Genomic DNA, 16,261 nt, shown 5'->3' on the forward strand with positions numbered 1-16,261 from the left:
TCCATTCTTTGGGGTGAGCTGCCAGCTACATGAACTTCATTTATGTCAGATATATTAACAGTTATTCCGAGACTTTAGTATTTGTTAAGCACATATTTGTTGTGCAGACACCTTGTCATTCACCTCTTTGTCCCCAGTTCACATAAATCATGGAATCAGAGGGATGTATTAGCAGACTAGTCACATTTTTGATCAACAGTTAATATCACAATAACTTCACATATTTAAGTTGATAAAGAAAAAAAAAAGAATTGATTATGTCAGTTTTTCCAAATCTCATTCTGCATGTTGTGATCTGCAGAGAAGTCTTTTTAATGTCTTAAACCACCAAAGTATTCTGTGTCCCATTTTCATTCAGAAAGCTCCATCGTGACTTTCCTCCCGCTGCTGTACATGTATGACGCTCTCTACTTTTTTCTTTGGAGACTGCGACTGATTCCACTTCTGTTCTAATTTTTCTTCCTCTGCATTTTTCTGTTCGATTTCATAACAAAATGTATATTATAAGCTTTGATCGCAGCATCTCTGCTGCTGAACTTAAAGCATATTATGTCATGAACTCAGCCTATGTACTTTTGCTGAACACTGACTGCAGTGATTATAATCTTACATTTTCATTTGTATATTTAAGGGTGTTTAACGTTTTTAAAAGTCACACAGTGTTGCTTTAGTTGCGGGTGAAAACCACCCCTGTGTCCTCATTAACCAGAACAACCTACATGGATTGTCAGCAGAATATGTTTTTGAAAATGTAATGATATATTCCATCAATGTGTTTCTGTAAATTCACTGTTAATAAGCTTTAGAGGTGTGACGCTACACTTAGCTCATTGCATGAGACAAAATATGATATTGGGATCACAAGGATGAGACGAGATGATACTTTAACATGTAAAAGTGAACATTTGATGACACATTTATGTTAATCAGGTTTGCATAGTTTCTTTCAGTGCATGCATATTCTTTGTGTCTTGTGTGTTACTCTGCTGCCGTTCATTGTTTCCACCGGGTAACCCACAAACTATTTTAAATGGTTGGGGGCTTGTTCTGTGCTAATTTTCACCCTCACACTTGTTGTCTGCCGCTGTGGTTCTGTTAAGTACTGATATCGTGATACAGCTTTTCAGCAAAGAAATATAGTCAGCAGATCTCGTCATGCCCCTGATAGGCATGCTTTGCCAACAGGTCAGTCCAGGATCAGCTAAGGAATCTCTTAGTGTTCATCTACGCTAATAACCATCTGGCTGGATATGACGTCTAAAGCATTTTCTGCCCCACAATGCACCCAAACAAACATAAAATGCTTTATTATAGTCATGGTCTATTCATACTTAGATCTGCGAGTGACCACAATAGGTCATACAAGATGAAAAGATGAAGATAAATGTCACATTTCTGACTGTTAAACATGTCAGCTATGCCAGTACAAAGCTTTCCTGTTGACTTACACTAAATTTAAACAAACACTGTTTGACCCTGCAGGCACTTCAAAAAATGACGCAAATCAATTTCTCATTATGTTTGCTGGTCTGATTTTTATTGACTTCAAAACAGCTTAGAGGCCCCAAAGAGTGTAGAAATAATAAAGAATTTACTAATCTTTTGTCAAGCAATATATCTCCTACTAATCCAGTCATCTATCTATATTATTGTCTATTAAACAAGCCAAGACTGTGGTAACTACAAAGTAGGTTAAGTGCAGACCTCCGTTCACCAGCAACTTCCTGCATTTCTTTTTTAGAGAATGCTAAAGTGATCCTGTTTTAAAGGAGCGATAAAGTCAACGATACAGTTCCAACAATGTGAAAGGTCTGTTGGGACCCAGGAGTATCTTTTGACACGTTCTCTTGAAACGAGAATCCACCTGTGGCCTCAGAGACCAGCCTGAGTGGTGTCTGGTCTTGCCCTCTCTTCATTGGGCCTCCCGGTGCTTTCATCATGTCCTCCTCAAACTCATTCCACACACATGCGTTTCTTTAAACTACAGCCGCGTTTTTTTTTTTTCCTTGGCCTGCCAGCGTCAGGACGTCTCTGTGTCTTTTTCATCCTGAATCTGTCAGCAGGTTATTGGGCCTCCATAATGACCGACCACCTTTTGACAATAGCTTCACACAATTCCTAGCACCACATATAGTTTTCACTGGATCCATTTCTCCGCCCCAAATAGGCGGTGTGCTGTACAGGTCCCGATTCATGTAAACAAAACAACATAGTAAAACCCCACGCTATGCCCCTGAGTTAAAAGATGAGAGCACTGCATGGAGGGTTATTCTTAAGTAACAAACTGTGACCACACAGGAGTCTTTGAGGAAAGGGAGCTTTGCTGATTTTGGATTAGTGTTGTAGCTGATCACTCATTGGGTTTTGTCCAAATTCTGTCTTTTCAGCTGTTTTCAGATTTGCTGTAGTTTGCGTCCTTTAGTCCAGCTAGATTTCAGGCCTCTTGCTACACAAATTCTCATTATGTTGCTTCACCTTACATCTCATGCAGTTTTAATCAATTGATTTGTAATCTTAGTTTTATTAAGTTTTCAAAATTGAGAGCTAGTTAGAATTTAAGTTCTCATCACTGTCTGACTTCTAAACATCTCACTACATCCAAACAACATAGAAAATGCTTATTACAGTTTGCTCACTTAACCATGGTCCAGTCCATTCAGGGTGCATAAAGGTGGAAACTGGAGTTAGTCTGTAATCCTCTTGTGCACAACAACGGTTGGCTAAAGAGAAAGTGACAAAGGCTCTGAAAGATTAGAACAGTTTATTTTACTGTGTCTTGCATTGTGATAAGGGTCAGGTGTATGACCTCAAAGAAGGTGTGTCTGTGTTTTGGAAATCAGTTTCAGGCAACGCCATCTGTATTAGACAATAGCGTACATGTTTAGTTTAGAGACAGTGATGAGCGCACTGTTCTCATTTTCTATAAATAGTAAGTTTCACACAGTGAAGTCTTTGGATTTTGCAACTCTATTGAGTGAAAGAAGAAAATGATCTTCTGGTTCTTTGTGGTTTTGTTTATTTTCAGCAGCTCCACCCTCTAGGATTCAGAATAAAATGAAAACTTAGAAAGTAGACACAGTGAGAAGCTTCATTTGGCACCACACAGAGGAGAACTGTGACTTATTGTGAGTTAGAGTTATGAAAAAGGCATGTAGTAAAGAGTTGTAATAGCAACCGGTGGTGGAGTGTTTTCAACCGCTCCTCAATCCTTTCTGTCTGTTGCGATATAAAGATTTTCAGGAAGTTTAACTGGAGGTTTTACAACCGGATTAACGAGACGTGAGACGTTTAACTATTAACTTGTTCATTCCTTGAATGGTTTGGATTTTTAACTATGCTAGGAACCAACTTCATTGGTAGTGTTTGGTTGTTTGTTGCCAAATAGGTCAAACACCAGCAGTGTACAAAGAAACAGATTGTGCCATATGATAGAAGTACTTATAAATACTCCAGATGAGACTTTTGCAGGGCAGAGACTGAACAACATCAGCAGAGTGAAGTGGTAGATGAGTGTGAAAGAGACGGACGACATTTGGCCATTCCCCAGTCAAAGAATTTTCCATGGTCCTGTCAGGTCCTGACGACACTGGTGACTACCAGGGGCGGAGGAGCTGCGGAGTACCGTGAGCTTTTCTAGGTCTGTTTACAAGTCTTTGGTCCTGTAGATTGTCTGGCTGGTTACACTGGCAGGAAGTGCTAGATCTCCTCCCACATTTCACTGGCAACTGTTTCGTCAGGTCATACTTGTGTCATCTACTGTAACTACTGTAAACTGAATCTATTCAAATATGTGTTTTGCATTGATTGTGACTTTGTTTAGCAAATAAAACCTGCACAGTGGTTGATTGTGTTATGTTGTCACACATGATATATCAGTTAGAAAGATTATCAGCATGATAAGATACCTCATTTAGATGCTGTCATGCTAGCTCCGTTTCTGACGTATTTTAGTCAAATAAAAGCTACAAAAAAACTGTTGTTTGTTCAAGATACTTCCATAGTAATACAAATCCTAAAAACCTCATCTAGAGAACTTTTAGGAACTGATTTTCAATGAATTATAACATGCACAAGATAAAATCTTTTCTGTGTTGGCCAAACCAATAAAAAATGTTATTTTTGCATATTATACTTATTATAATTCTGCAGTATACTATTTTATATAGAGTAATGACAACAAACCCTGGGCATAAAAGACGCTGAATGTCAGAGGTGCTTCTTAGCGAGGTGCTGGTAACATGTGGTTCCAGAGGCACATGCTGGCCCAAAATGTTACACACACCTTTGAGTTGTGTTTCTTAGTACATTCTGCGTGCATTTAGTCATTTTCACAGCCTTGTTACTTCAAAGATATGTTAACCACTTCCATATAAGTAAAGCTGCTCGGCCTTTCTGGCTATGAACTTCCTTATCTTTGGTTTGGGCTTGACGTCAGTTAACTGTTGCACTTACTCTCTTTTTTTCTTTATCTGTGTCAGAATTATATAAACTGTCTTACGAGCACCATGTCAACACCAGTCTATATTTATCATTAACACTCAGCATTGAGAGATTTTATTGCCAATGATAAGTTCTGAATTTTGCAACCCTGGACAATAGAGTTTATAATAAACAGTTGTGCGTCCTTTGATGGATTCCGAAGTCGTTGAATGTAATATTAATAATTAACATAAAGTGCGTATTGCATTCTTGATTGTTTCATCCCTAGTAATATCCCATATAGGGGTCCATTTTGTTGTATTTGAGCGCCGGATAGATCTTCGGTTTGTTTGTAGTGACTCAGTCTGGTTCAGAAGTTCAGAGGCAGATTTTTCAACCCCAGCCTGCTCTTTGTTTTAGTCACTAAGCTGCTGGTCTAACGTCAGCTAACCTGAGGTCTGTCTGAGCTTCGCCACTATGCTACAGACCCAGCAATATACAAGCTACATCTGACCAAAGACACACACACACACACACACTCTGCAGACCTCTCATCTGGTTAGCCCTCTTTCCTGAACACGGGCCAAAAAGAAGCAGCCTGTGCTTTCTTCTCCTCTCTCCATATCATCTTTTCTTCCTGTGCGTGTCTTGACAGTTAGAGCACAGTCCTCATTATCAGTGTATGCATGTGCAGAGTGCTGCTGACGCTGTGTGTGTCGCTGCAGACTGACGTCAACAGTGCCCTACTCCTCTCCATACAAATGCCCTGCCTGCCTGCCTGCCATTGATTCCTTTTCTCTGTCCCCCGCACTCCTATTAGCATGTTTTTATCACTTCTAGCACCTCTTGCACCACAGTGTTAGAGCCCAGCTAATATGACACACTAGTGTTAGAAACTTGCCATCTAATAGCTTTCCCAGGTTTATTGACCCCTGTTAGGAAACATTTATGACTTATGTTATTTTAGATAACTCTGGATTTCTGAATAGTTATTTAGATTTTGCGTGTGTGTGTTTCTCTCTTTTGTCTCTATGGGTACCACCCTGCCCTCTTTCTGTCTGTGTATTCATGCAGGTGTCTATAAATATAGTGCTGTCATTTCCCTTATGGAAATAACTTCACCACAACTAATTTTCATGTTTATGCACATGTGAGCTACACATGCAGTTGCACAGAATGACAAATACATGGGATATGACCAGTTGCACACATCTGTCAGGCCCCAAATCATGAAAGAGGCAAGCAGTATATTCTCTTTGTAGGGTCAGACGCAAAATTACATGAAGCAACAGTGAATTACAAGTGACGATTAATACTATTTTTTTGCAGTATGCATATCTGCACCGGCGTCGACTTTGTCCTGACCTGTCATGTTTTCATAACATCATAAAACAAGATATCTCCTGTTTATTTAAAGATTGCAGAAGGCCCTCACTGGAAATACGCTGATGCTTGGTGCACGCTGTAATGGTGCTGGTGGTAGTGTGGCAGCCATTCAGCCAGCTTTTCCTGTTCCCGAGCTGTGTGAGAGTCCATGTTTTTGCTCGCTGTGCAAAATTTGCAGAGGTGGAGAGAAGAGCATTCTGTATTTGTTTGGTGACAGGTGATACACATACTACTCTACATTATGTCACTAGGTGTGTACAGTGTAAGAAGATCAATCAATCAATCAATCAATCAACAACTTAGATGGAAATGCCAATAACGCACAAGCCTTTGGTTGAGCTGAATGAAGGCCAAGAGCACGCTGTGTGTAGTTGTGTGCCTGTGTCTTTTTATCTCTCTTTGTAGTTCACCGTCCTTTACTGTCCATCCCCTCCTTAATGGCAGGAGGCCAACAAGCAGAAGGCCAACAACTCTGTCCTCCCGCCGTCTCCCGCCATCCTGTTGCCATGGTGTATGGAGCATTGTTTGCTGGCCTCTATGTCGGGTTGCCATGGCAGGGCTTATTTGCCATATTAGATGTTTGGCAGCATTGTACAGATGCTGATGACAAACACCCAACATCCCGCTTTGATCAATGACACAGTTACTGATTAGAGGAGATGAGATGGAGCCACTAATGAATTTACCAACCTTAGCTATAGATTTCATGTACTGTATGCACATGCACAAACTGGAAACATGCATATATCAAATCTGAAGAAGGAATATTAAATTCTAGACTATGTGTGAATAATATGATGTGCTTTGAGTATTCCTGATGATAGGATGACTGCCTGAGATGTTTAAAAAGATAGAGGAGGAGGCTGTTTACATGTTGGTTGAGGGTGTTTGTGGAGGTGCTTCTCAAATAAGGTTTAATCCTCTGTGTCCCTCCCCCTTGTGGTGAGGGGTGATTCTGCATGGTGGCCTTAATATGTTCTCTCTCCCTTGGTGACCTGGCTGTGTTTCTCTCCATTAAAACATTTAGGTATCTGTTTAACCCTTCAGTATTGTCAGGTTGAATTTGTAGTATTTAACACTTTGTGTTATGCTGTTAAAAATTAATTGTGCTATGGCTAAAACAAATGACATGCACATTTAAAAAAACATGAGTCAAACCCAGTCAACCATCTTCTGTCAAATTTTGCTTTTAAACTTGTAGTTTTATACATAGAAGATAAGGTTATTATCAGAAGCAGCAACTCTGTGTAACTCAGCCCGCAGCAACTTCGACTACACACTTCTCCAATGTGTGAGAGCTGTTTGGTTACCAACAGATAGCGTGGAAATGCTGCCAATTGACGTAGTTAGAGCCAGATAAGATCTCATTGCTTCATTGTAGACGCACCACGGTGGTTTTAGTGGTTTACTTTTTCTCTTTTGCTTTCAGTGAAATGCCTCAGTCTGCTGTCACTAAGGCTGCGTGCATTAGCATACCTGTACTAGAAAGTGCATGCGGTGCAGGAAATCCTAAGTGTAAACTGTTACGACGCTTTGTGTTTAGATATCAGGGAAGATCGGCTTGTAGAAGGTCTGTCGCTCTGTTGCTGATCTCTAGTACCCTCACAGAAAAGTCAAAAGGCGGTGTGCTGAAATTGGAGCATAGTTCAAGTCTTGTGCTCTTCCTGTATACATTCATCTTCACATTGTTACACTTTTTGTTTTGTACAAACACACATATGCAAACTTGACATTTAACTGACAGTTATTGTGTGTGTTTTTTTTTTTCTCTAGATGATCTTGTGGGACTGGGATCTGAAACAGTGGTACAAACCACAGTATCAGGTCAGTATTGTGGTTTCAGCTCATGTTTCAAATGTACACGTGAATGATTCAATAAATAACACTTTCTATTAGCTCGGCCTCTGTAGTACGTGAAGTCTATAGGTCACATTTGGATTATTCAGCTATTTTCATCAGGTATTTTACATGGTGTAAAACCTGGCATATAGTGTGACCTTGGAATCAGTGTCAGTGTTTTTATCTTACTCAGACATTCTTTGTTTTGTTTGAACTATTTGTGTAATCTATCAAAGAATTTAGCTCCCACAGACCAAAAGTCATTATTTGTTCCTGTTGGACAGGGCCAAGGCAGCCAAAACATTATCATTTATCAAACCTGCCCTGAAATCCAATGATTAGACCTATTTTATGATAGACTGCTCTTACAATTGATGTGATTTCACTTTAGATATAACATAGTGCCACACTTCACATAGGGGATGTTTTTCTCTCAGAATTCTAGTTACTGATATTGTTTATGTTGTGTAAGAGTTATAAGGAGACAACAGGAGAGGATTTAAGTAGGAGAGGAAATTAGAAAGTGAATATTAGGGGAAAATGACATGAGAAGGAGTGTACAGAGAGCTGGAACATCTTCACTTGCACCACGGACTTAATGCTGTTAATTTAACAGGAGGCCAATCTCAAGCTATGAGCCAAAAACTGACGTGGCTTTAAACAAAACGTGAATGCAAATATTTCAAAACCAGTTTTAGTGTTTGCAAATAATATGCAAGAAAGACGTTGGCCTCTGGGGGCCTGCGCTGTTCCCTCATTTGTGTGATATACGTGTGCACAGGGTGCAGTGAGTGGCAATGGCGTGGACCTCTCAGTCATCAACGAGGCCAGGAACCTGGTGTCGGACCTGCTGACAGACTCGTCTCTGTCGCCACACACCATCTCTGGCCTGCGCAGCATCTCCAGCCTCATGGGAACGTTCTCAGGCTCGTGCCGCCCCAGGGTCAACCCTTTCACCCCCTTTCCAGGTTTCTATCCCTGTGATGAGGTGGAGGACTCTGTGGAGAGGAGTGACAGGAAAACCATTAAGGTGGGCTAAAGCTTTACTACTGCTAAGATGGATACTAATAGACATGACCATAAGTGCCTCAATATTTAAATTCATCTGAAAGGCTCTATCTCAGACACTCTGCCATTGTCAGGATGAACACAGCTCATAACTTTCTGGTGCGATAATGTTTGAGTCACATAACCAGCAGTTTCAGTTTGTGTATAAAACATCACCATACTGGAGACGTCCTTTCCCCATCAGGGTTTGAGCAGCAGAAACAGCCTCCCCACCCCTCAGCCTAGGCGGAGTTCCACCTCCTCCTCATCCTCCACACTCCCTCCTCTTGACTGTGCCTCGACACGCTGGGAACGCAACAATGGCAAGAGACCCCACCCTGACCTCAACTTGACCAGGTACCAACACAAACACAATTGTGCACTTTACCCTCTTTCAGAAACACGCTGTTAACCAGAACACTAAATAACCCCAATTCTGGATCAGATTAATGCAACGTCTGAGTCACGTGACTGTACTCCAGTTCCTCCAGTCTGAAGCTATGATAGGACCTTAATGGGTTCTGAATAAACAAACAAAGAATCTTCACATAGTGTCCTTCATCAGAAGCCAGGACAGCGTGTTATCACACAGCTTGTATGTTGAGAAGACCAGATGAAAAAGTTAGATCAAACTAGTTAAAAGGGTAAATATTGGCAGGTGCAAGATTAACTAACTAACCTACAAAACCTGCTCTATGAGACAGATCAGACTTGTCGGACAGATATGTAAAGTTGCAGCTGTCATAAGTTAAAATGGAACCAGTCTAAACGTTGTGAGTGTTGTACACAAAGAAGGAATTGGAAGAAATTGCCTTCAATCACAGAAAAGCGTACCTGTCACACCTGTGTGAGTTTCCGCTTGTCACGTCATAATCTCTCTCTTCTCAAAGAAGATAAAGAAACACTGGAAGAATCAGAAAAAAGGAGATTTTATAAACACCACCTACTGTTTAGATGCCCAAACATAAAAGAAACATTTTTTAACTGTAATTAATTATACTGTGCAGTGTTTGTTTGTTTGTTTGTGCAGTGATGTTGTGTATATATGTCTCCACACGATGGCAGCACAGGACTAGCCATGCTGCTAATGAGCTACTTTAAGATCATAATTTCCTTTTCATGGTAGTTTAGCTTGGACTGAAGTTGCAGTCAAGTAGTGTTTTGAATGTGTATGTTTCGTGCTCCAGCTCAGGTCTGTCTAATGGGCCCAATCCAAACCTGCTCACCATTCCCAAGCAGAGGTCTTCCTCTGTTACCCTCACATACCATGCAGGGCCCAGGAGAGCAGGTAAGACATCACCTTAAAACTCTGTGTAGATGCCACTTTTTTGGTTAATTGCTCATATTTAGACTGAATGTTGCTCATTTTTCCTTTCCTTTGCTCCCTTCATCCTCTCCAGGCACGTCTCCCAGCCTGAGCCCAGTCGCCTCACCCAGCCACAGTCCTCCGGCAATAGGTGCAAGCTCATCATCGTCCCTTGTCACTCGATCACCTGTGGAGTTCCCAGACACGGCTGACTTCCTCACAAAGCCAAGTGTCAATCTGAACCTGCACAAGCCCGTAGGCTACACCCTCAGCTCAGCTGATTTCCGTGGCTCCACCTTCCCTCTGTGCACCAGGTAAGACAGATTAAACTGAAGTAACGTGTGAGTGTGTCTCATTTTATCCACCCTTTTTATTTTTGTAGTTAAAACAGTAAATGATGTACCGTGATTAGTCATTTCCGTCCATTCTAGTTGTGGTCGTCAGATGTTCAAGGGAGTTTCCAGTGGTGATACAGGGGATTCTCATCAACCTTTTACCAGTGAGGCTCACCGCAGGCGTTCAGGTACATACATTTCCATTTAATGCACACTATACAATATGATGGAGTGGTGACAGTTAAATTGTTAAGTGTTGACAGAGAAACACTTCAGTAGTCTGTTAAGGGGGTTAGTGGTGCTCTCTGCTGGACGACAATAATAATGCAAGTGGATGCACAGAAACACAGGCCAAGGTGCACATACAGTATGTTTCAAGTAAGGATTATATTATTACACCTAAAATGAGTAAATTTAGTTAAAACACACAAAGACGTGTTTCTTAGTGGTTTTTACTGGTGTTTTGCTTTTTCTGTTCAGTTTGCAACAGTTATGTGTCATTTTTAAATAAATAAAACAGATTGTACAATACAGTAAGTACAAGATACACATTTTACTAGTTACTGTAAAAAAAAAATCAGACATGTCAAAGTAATGTATTTATGCATAGTGAAAAGTCTGTGTGTGTGTGTGTGTACTCGTGGCTTTCTATTCCACGTGTTCTGTGTATACAGCAGGTGAAGGGCTGGAGTTCACAGGAGAGCCTCTGATCAGGGAAGAGAGCTTAGAGGTGGACACGTCTGGAGACGGAAGGCCAGATGTTGCAGGGAACCAGGTCCAGGACGAGCAGGAGAAAGACAAGAACCCGTGCACAGACCAGCAGACTCAGGAATCAGAGGTGCGCTTGACCAGAGAGTTTTCCGCCTGCAATATCACTTTGTACTGCAGCACAGCAGATGGCGCAAGTATTCCATCTGTCTTATCATGTAAATGTTGCCTTCACATGAGAGAACTATGAACCGCGCTTGGTGTAAGATTTCAGACATTTAGCTCTTAATTAGTTACAGTGACAACATCTGTAGGGATTCCATTTTTATTTTGTGGTTGATCTGAGAGTTTGCCACACAAGCGTTTCACTTACTTTAATGGTTTCATTGGGATCATTTGGTTTCATTTTGATTCATTAGAAACGCTTCATTTGTATTTTATCTTGTAGATATGATTTGATCGGTGTTGTCTGTCAGGCTATTTCAGTCTTTTATATAATCAAGTTTTAGAACATTATGTGTATTATCTGTTGTAACTGCTACAACTGAAGCAATTTTATGTCCTCAGGGTGAGGAGGAGTTCAAATTAGATCCTATGCTGGATGAGCACGAGGCTCTCATGGAGAGAATGAACACCTGGAACTTCCAGATCTTTGACCTGGTGGACAAAACAGGAGGGAAGACCGGAAGGATACTCAGCTATGTTAGTACAACAACCACAAACCAACCATCTGCTGTTGCTGTAGAGCTGTGTTTTAATCGGTCACACTGCTCAGTGCATTTGAATGTGTATATGGTGTTGGTTATGTCGGTGGTTGATTCTCAGTAAAACTGGCTTTTGTCCCCACAGGTGACATACACCCTGTTCCAGGATACATGCCTGTTTGAAATTTTCAAGATCCCTGTGAGGGAGTTCATGATGTACTTCTGTGCTCTGGAAGATGGTTACAGGGACATTCCCTGTGAGTACTGCAGAGATTCGTGTTTGTTTTTAATGTGTTATCCCGGGATTCATTTGGGATCATTGAAGTAGATGTTGTGTGGTGAGACTATGATGCAGTTTTGTGAGCTCAGAATTGTAATTGTTGATGGTGAACTTGATAAAATAGACTAAGTCAAACCTATTGTGGTTAAAAACACACAGATCATAACCGGGTCCATGCTACTGATGTGCTACATGCTGTGTGGTACCTGACCACTCGACCAATCCCTGGGTTCCAGCAGATCCACAGTGAGCATGTGACAGGAAGTGACACAGGTAAACAGTAGATCATTGTTACAGTTTGTGGAACACAGATGGTTTGTCTGCCTAAGATTAATTTAATGAGCCTGCACACCGAAAACTGTTATTTCATATTATCTGCTCTGATCTCATCAGTTAATACTTAAAAAAAAGGAAATATATGTGTATATGTTATATAGTAATAACTAAACTATTTGCATTGAAAATGTAGTAGTCCTAAATTACTTTAAGAGATTTGACTCTACCCAACCTATGGACAACATGTAAGAAGAGTCAGTATTAGTTTGGGGGAAAAGTGCATTGATAAGAAATTATATCAGCAAATGTAAACAGAACAGATAGTAGTTGTCACCTGTACAGTGTACACATATAATCCTGCGGTGCTCTTGTTGATGATTCCAGGTAAGTTTTGCTCAAGGCTGAAAGGATAAAGTGAGGTTTCTAGGTTTGCATATAAAGTAATTTATTGTAGTCAAAGCATAAAGAGAACTTTTTTCAACACGTCGTCTTAGGAAAATATGTGAGATTTTGTTAAGTGAGGGCCAAACACTACTGATTCTTCAGGAATAGTACTTAATAGTAATAGTAAAATAGTAATTCTGACTGTCTGTGGCTTTTAGAGGTTTCTTTTTTAGCAGGATGTGGCCTTTATTGGTTTGGGTTTAAAATCTAGACTCATCTTTGCTGATGATATTTTAGCTCTAGTAAAAATGATCTGAGGCTTATCTGCTGTCTCCCACTGAGGCGGCAGGAACAGCTGTCATTAGATAAGAGGGAGCAGACAGAAATGGAAGAGAAAATGCAGTGATATGAGAAATGGATTCAATGATTGAAGGAATACGAAGAGAACAACGTCAAGCATCTGTCAAGCATCTGTCCTTCACCTATGTGTATTTAATCGAATTTCTGCTTAAATTACAGAAAAGGGCTTTAGAACAGCTACAACACTAACCTGATTTTATCTTTAACTTATTTTTCATCACTGTGACATTCATTGACATCGATCTTGTTTGTTGTCATATTCTAGATTCAGATAGTGGGATCTCTCCAGGCAGGATATCCTATGCCTCCTCTAAGAGCTCCTCCATTTCAGATGATAGCTATGGTTGTCTGGCCTGGAACATACCTGCCCTGGAGCTCATGGCCCTTTATGTAGCAGCTGCAATGCATGACTACGACCATCCTGGTCGCACAAACGCCTTTCTAGTAGCCACTAATGCACCTCAGGTAACTTGCTAACTCGCAGCATTTACTGGAGCTTAAAAGTGTTGACACCACACGCACACACGCGCGCACACACACACACACACACACACACACACACACACACACACACACACACACACACACACACACACACATACAATCTCACACTGTTTCCATGACCCCTGCCTGTCAGCATACATACCCAAAAAGCGGATGACACTGCAAACATTGGTCCTGCACTGTGTGTACACCTAGGCAGTCCTGTGTGTGATGTCTCGTAAGCATTGTTGCATGTCAAATATGCTTTTCAAACTGGCCACCTTCATCCTAAACTGAACCAGATGAGTCTTTACCTCTTTAAGCTACACTCATGGTAATGAAAGTTGCATATAGTGTAGTTTTAAATATTCTCAAATGATTTCCCCTTGGGGGTTAATAATGTTTATCTTATGTTATCTTATAATAATATTAAATCTTAAGTATTGCATTCGCTCAAGTATCAACTTCACTTCACTTGGCAGGGAGGGTACAGTAATTGTTCCAAAAGCAGAACAACAAGAGCAAAGACCACTGATGTCTTTTCCCTGAGTGCAGTGTAGAAACACAAAATCAAACGGCTGTGTCTCTGCAGTAGTGACAGTCTGAGTGGCCCCTGGTGGCTGCTGCATGGCTGAGTTTTCTCTAATTCCACCCAACCACAGAACAACTGTCACTCAGCGCACACAGTTATCAGTGATCAGCCAGCTCATGAGGAGCCACAAGAAACTGAATGTTTCCATATCTTACGCGTTTTCTTTGAATGATTATTTATTCACTTGTGGCTTTCATGTGCTGTCACAGCGAGGTCATGCAACTACCTCACATGTTGATTTATGTAAATAAAGTAAGTTCACTGGAAACAGCGTTTTGTTCTTAGTTATCATTAGTTACCTATATGTCCCTAACTTTACAGCTAATGTTTAACTTTACAATCAACCTTTTTCCTTAATTGACTTTTTCTGTCAGTCTTCATAGCAGAAATTCAAGTTACACTTTGAGATGTGTATTAAAAAAAAAAAAGTAGCCTTTTAGAATACAGTTTTTCTACTTAAGTGACTCAAGGACCATCATTATTTAATGTCTGGAGATTAAAACAAAGTTAATCTTTATAATGTGTGTCTCAAATGAAGATCACAATTAAGATTATCTTCATACCACATGACCAGTTAATCCCTTTGTGCGCTTTCACTGTGGTCAGTCATGTAAATTGGGGGGTGGGGGTTGGGGGGTGGACTGGCTAGCCACGTGCCCCAGTTTAAATATTGTATTTTCACAACATGTCCAGTGATAGCACTCACACTGTCTGGGTTTTGTAAAAGTCCCAGGAAAATGGGTTATAAGAACAGAGAGGGAACCCTGAACCCATTGATTGCTAATGTTACGGACAGCCACCATATCTGTTGAAAGGATCTTTGGGTATACTTGCTCTTGAGCCTATTACCTTTCTACTTTCATAACCAAATAGCCTTACGCCCCTTCTATCTCATTTATTGAGTGCTTGCTATTTTTAAATCCATTACAAATTGTGTAACACACTTGCACAGACATTATGTAAGCACATTTGCAGCTGATATTTTAGTGGAAACGGTACGACACCAAGAAGACGTAGTGTGCCATCTTTCCGTGTCTCATCTTTTTTTCTTGCTGTGTGACGTAGGCAGTGTTGTATAATGACCGCTCGGTGCTGGAGAACCATCACGCTGCTGCTGCCTGGAGCCTCTACCTGTCCCAGCCTGAATTCAACTTTCTGATCAACCTGGATCACGTGGAGTTCAAGCGTTTTCGCTTCCTTGTCATTGAGGCTATACTGGCCACTGACCTCAAGAAGCACTTTGACTTCCTGGCTGAGTTCAATGCCAAGGTCTGAGATGAAGAAAGCTCAACAGATTGTCGAGTTATATGATCAGAATAGATATTAATTAATTTATTGATCCTTTAATTTGTGGTAAAATATGATTTGAAACATAAAAAGAATAGCATGGTAATATTTACTTGAGCTGTGTGCAGTATGTAGATACAGAATAAACATTTTGACCGTTTTTAATAAAGTGTCCGTCTTTCTTTGTTTTCCAACAGGTGAATGATGTTAACAGTCCAGGAATTGACTGGACCAACGAGAACGATAGACTGCTGGTGTGTCAAGTGTGTATCAAGCTGGCCGATATAAACGGACCAGCCAAAGTCCGTGACTTGCATCTCAAATGGACTGAAGGGATTGTTAATGAGTTTTACGAGCAGGTACAGACGGCACGCTAAGAGTGTATTCAGTTACCATGGATCTTTTTGTTAATATGTATCTAACATTTCGTTCTGTAGACTTAAGTAAAAGTGATTTTTTTTCCCAAATCAAAATAAATGTCAGCAGCTTCTACTAAGTATCAATGCTCATCACTAAAGATCTGGGTTTATGTACTTTTGTTTTTCATCTGCAGGGAGATGAGGAGGCCAGGTTGGGATTATCTATCAGCCCTTTCATGGACCGCTCCTCCCCCCAGCTAGCCAAACTACAGGAGTCCTTCATCACACATATTGTAGGACCACTTTGTAACTCCTATGATGCTGCTGGCCTGCTTCCCGGCTACTGGATTAATGACTCGGGATTGGATGAAGACGACGAGGAGGGGCAGGTGGACACAGATACAGATGAAGATGAGGATGAGGACGATGAACTAGAAGATGAGCTGGCACCAAGTAAGATTTGACACCAGCAGCTCATTGTTAAGATTGTCAACAA

General features: G+C 40.8%; 1 protein-coding gene across 2 annotated transcripts in view; it reads left to right on the top strand.

The window, feature by feature from the left end:
- Window positions 1-16,261, top strand: part of pde3b (phosphodiesterase 3B) — a 38,970-nt gene that overhangs the window by 19,862 nt on the left and 2,847 nt on the right. The window contains exons 2-15 of one of the 2 annotated variants that reach the window (XM_026379189.2): window positions 7,579-7,629; window positions 8,426-8,674; window positions 8,897-9,048; window positions 9,879-9,979; window positions 10,092-10,311; window positions 10,429-10,520; window positions 11,007-11,170; window positions 11,608-11,742; window positions 11,890-12,001; window positions 12,184-12,297; window positions 13,310-13,509; window positions 15,185-15,388; window positions 15,604-15,765; window positions 15,960-16,218. In XM_026379189.2, the coding sequence (XP_026234974.1) occupies window positions 7,579-7,629; window positions 8,426-8,674; window positions 8,897-9,048; window positions 9,879-9,979; window positions 10,092-10,311; window positions 10,429-10,520; window positions 11,007-11,170; window positions 11,608-11,742; window positions 11,890-12,001; window positions 12,184-12,297; window positions 13,310-13,509; window positions 15,185-15,388; window positions 15,604-15,765; window positions 15,960-16,218 (2,215 nt within the window). The remainder of the gene's footprint in view (window positions 1-7,578; window positions 7,630-8,425; window positions 8,675-8,896; window positions 9,049-9,878; window positions 9,980-10,091; window positions 10,312-10,428; window positions 10,521-11,006; window positions 11,171-11,607; window positions 11,743-11,889; window positions 12,002-12,183; window positions 12,298-13,309; window positions 13,510-15,184; window positions 15,389-15,603; window positions 15,766-15,959; window positions 16,219-16,261) is intronic. The other variant, XM_026379190.2, reaches the window with a different exon arrangement.

Source organism: Anabas testudineus, chromosome 3, assembly GCF_900324465.2.
Source record: "Anabas testudineus chromosome 3, fAnaTes1.2, whole genome shotgun sequence".
NCBI lineage: Eukaryota > Metazoa > Chordata > Actinopteri > Anabantiformes > Anabantidae > Anabas > Anabas testudineus.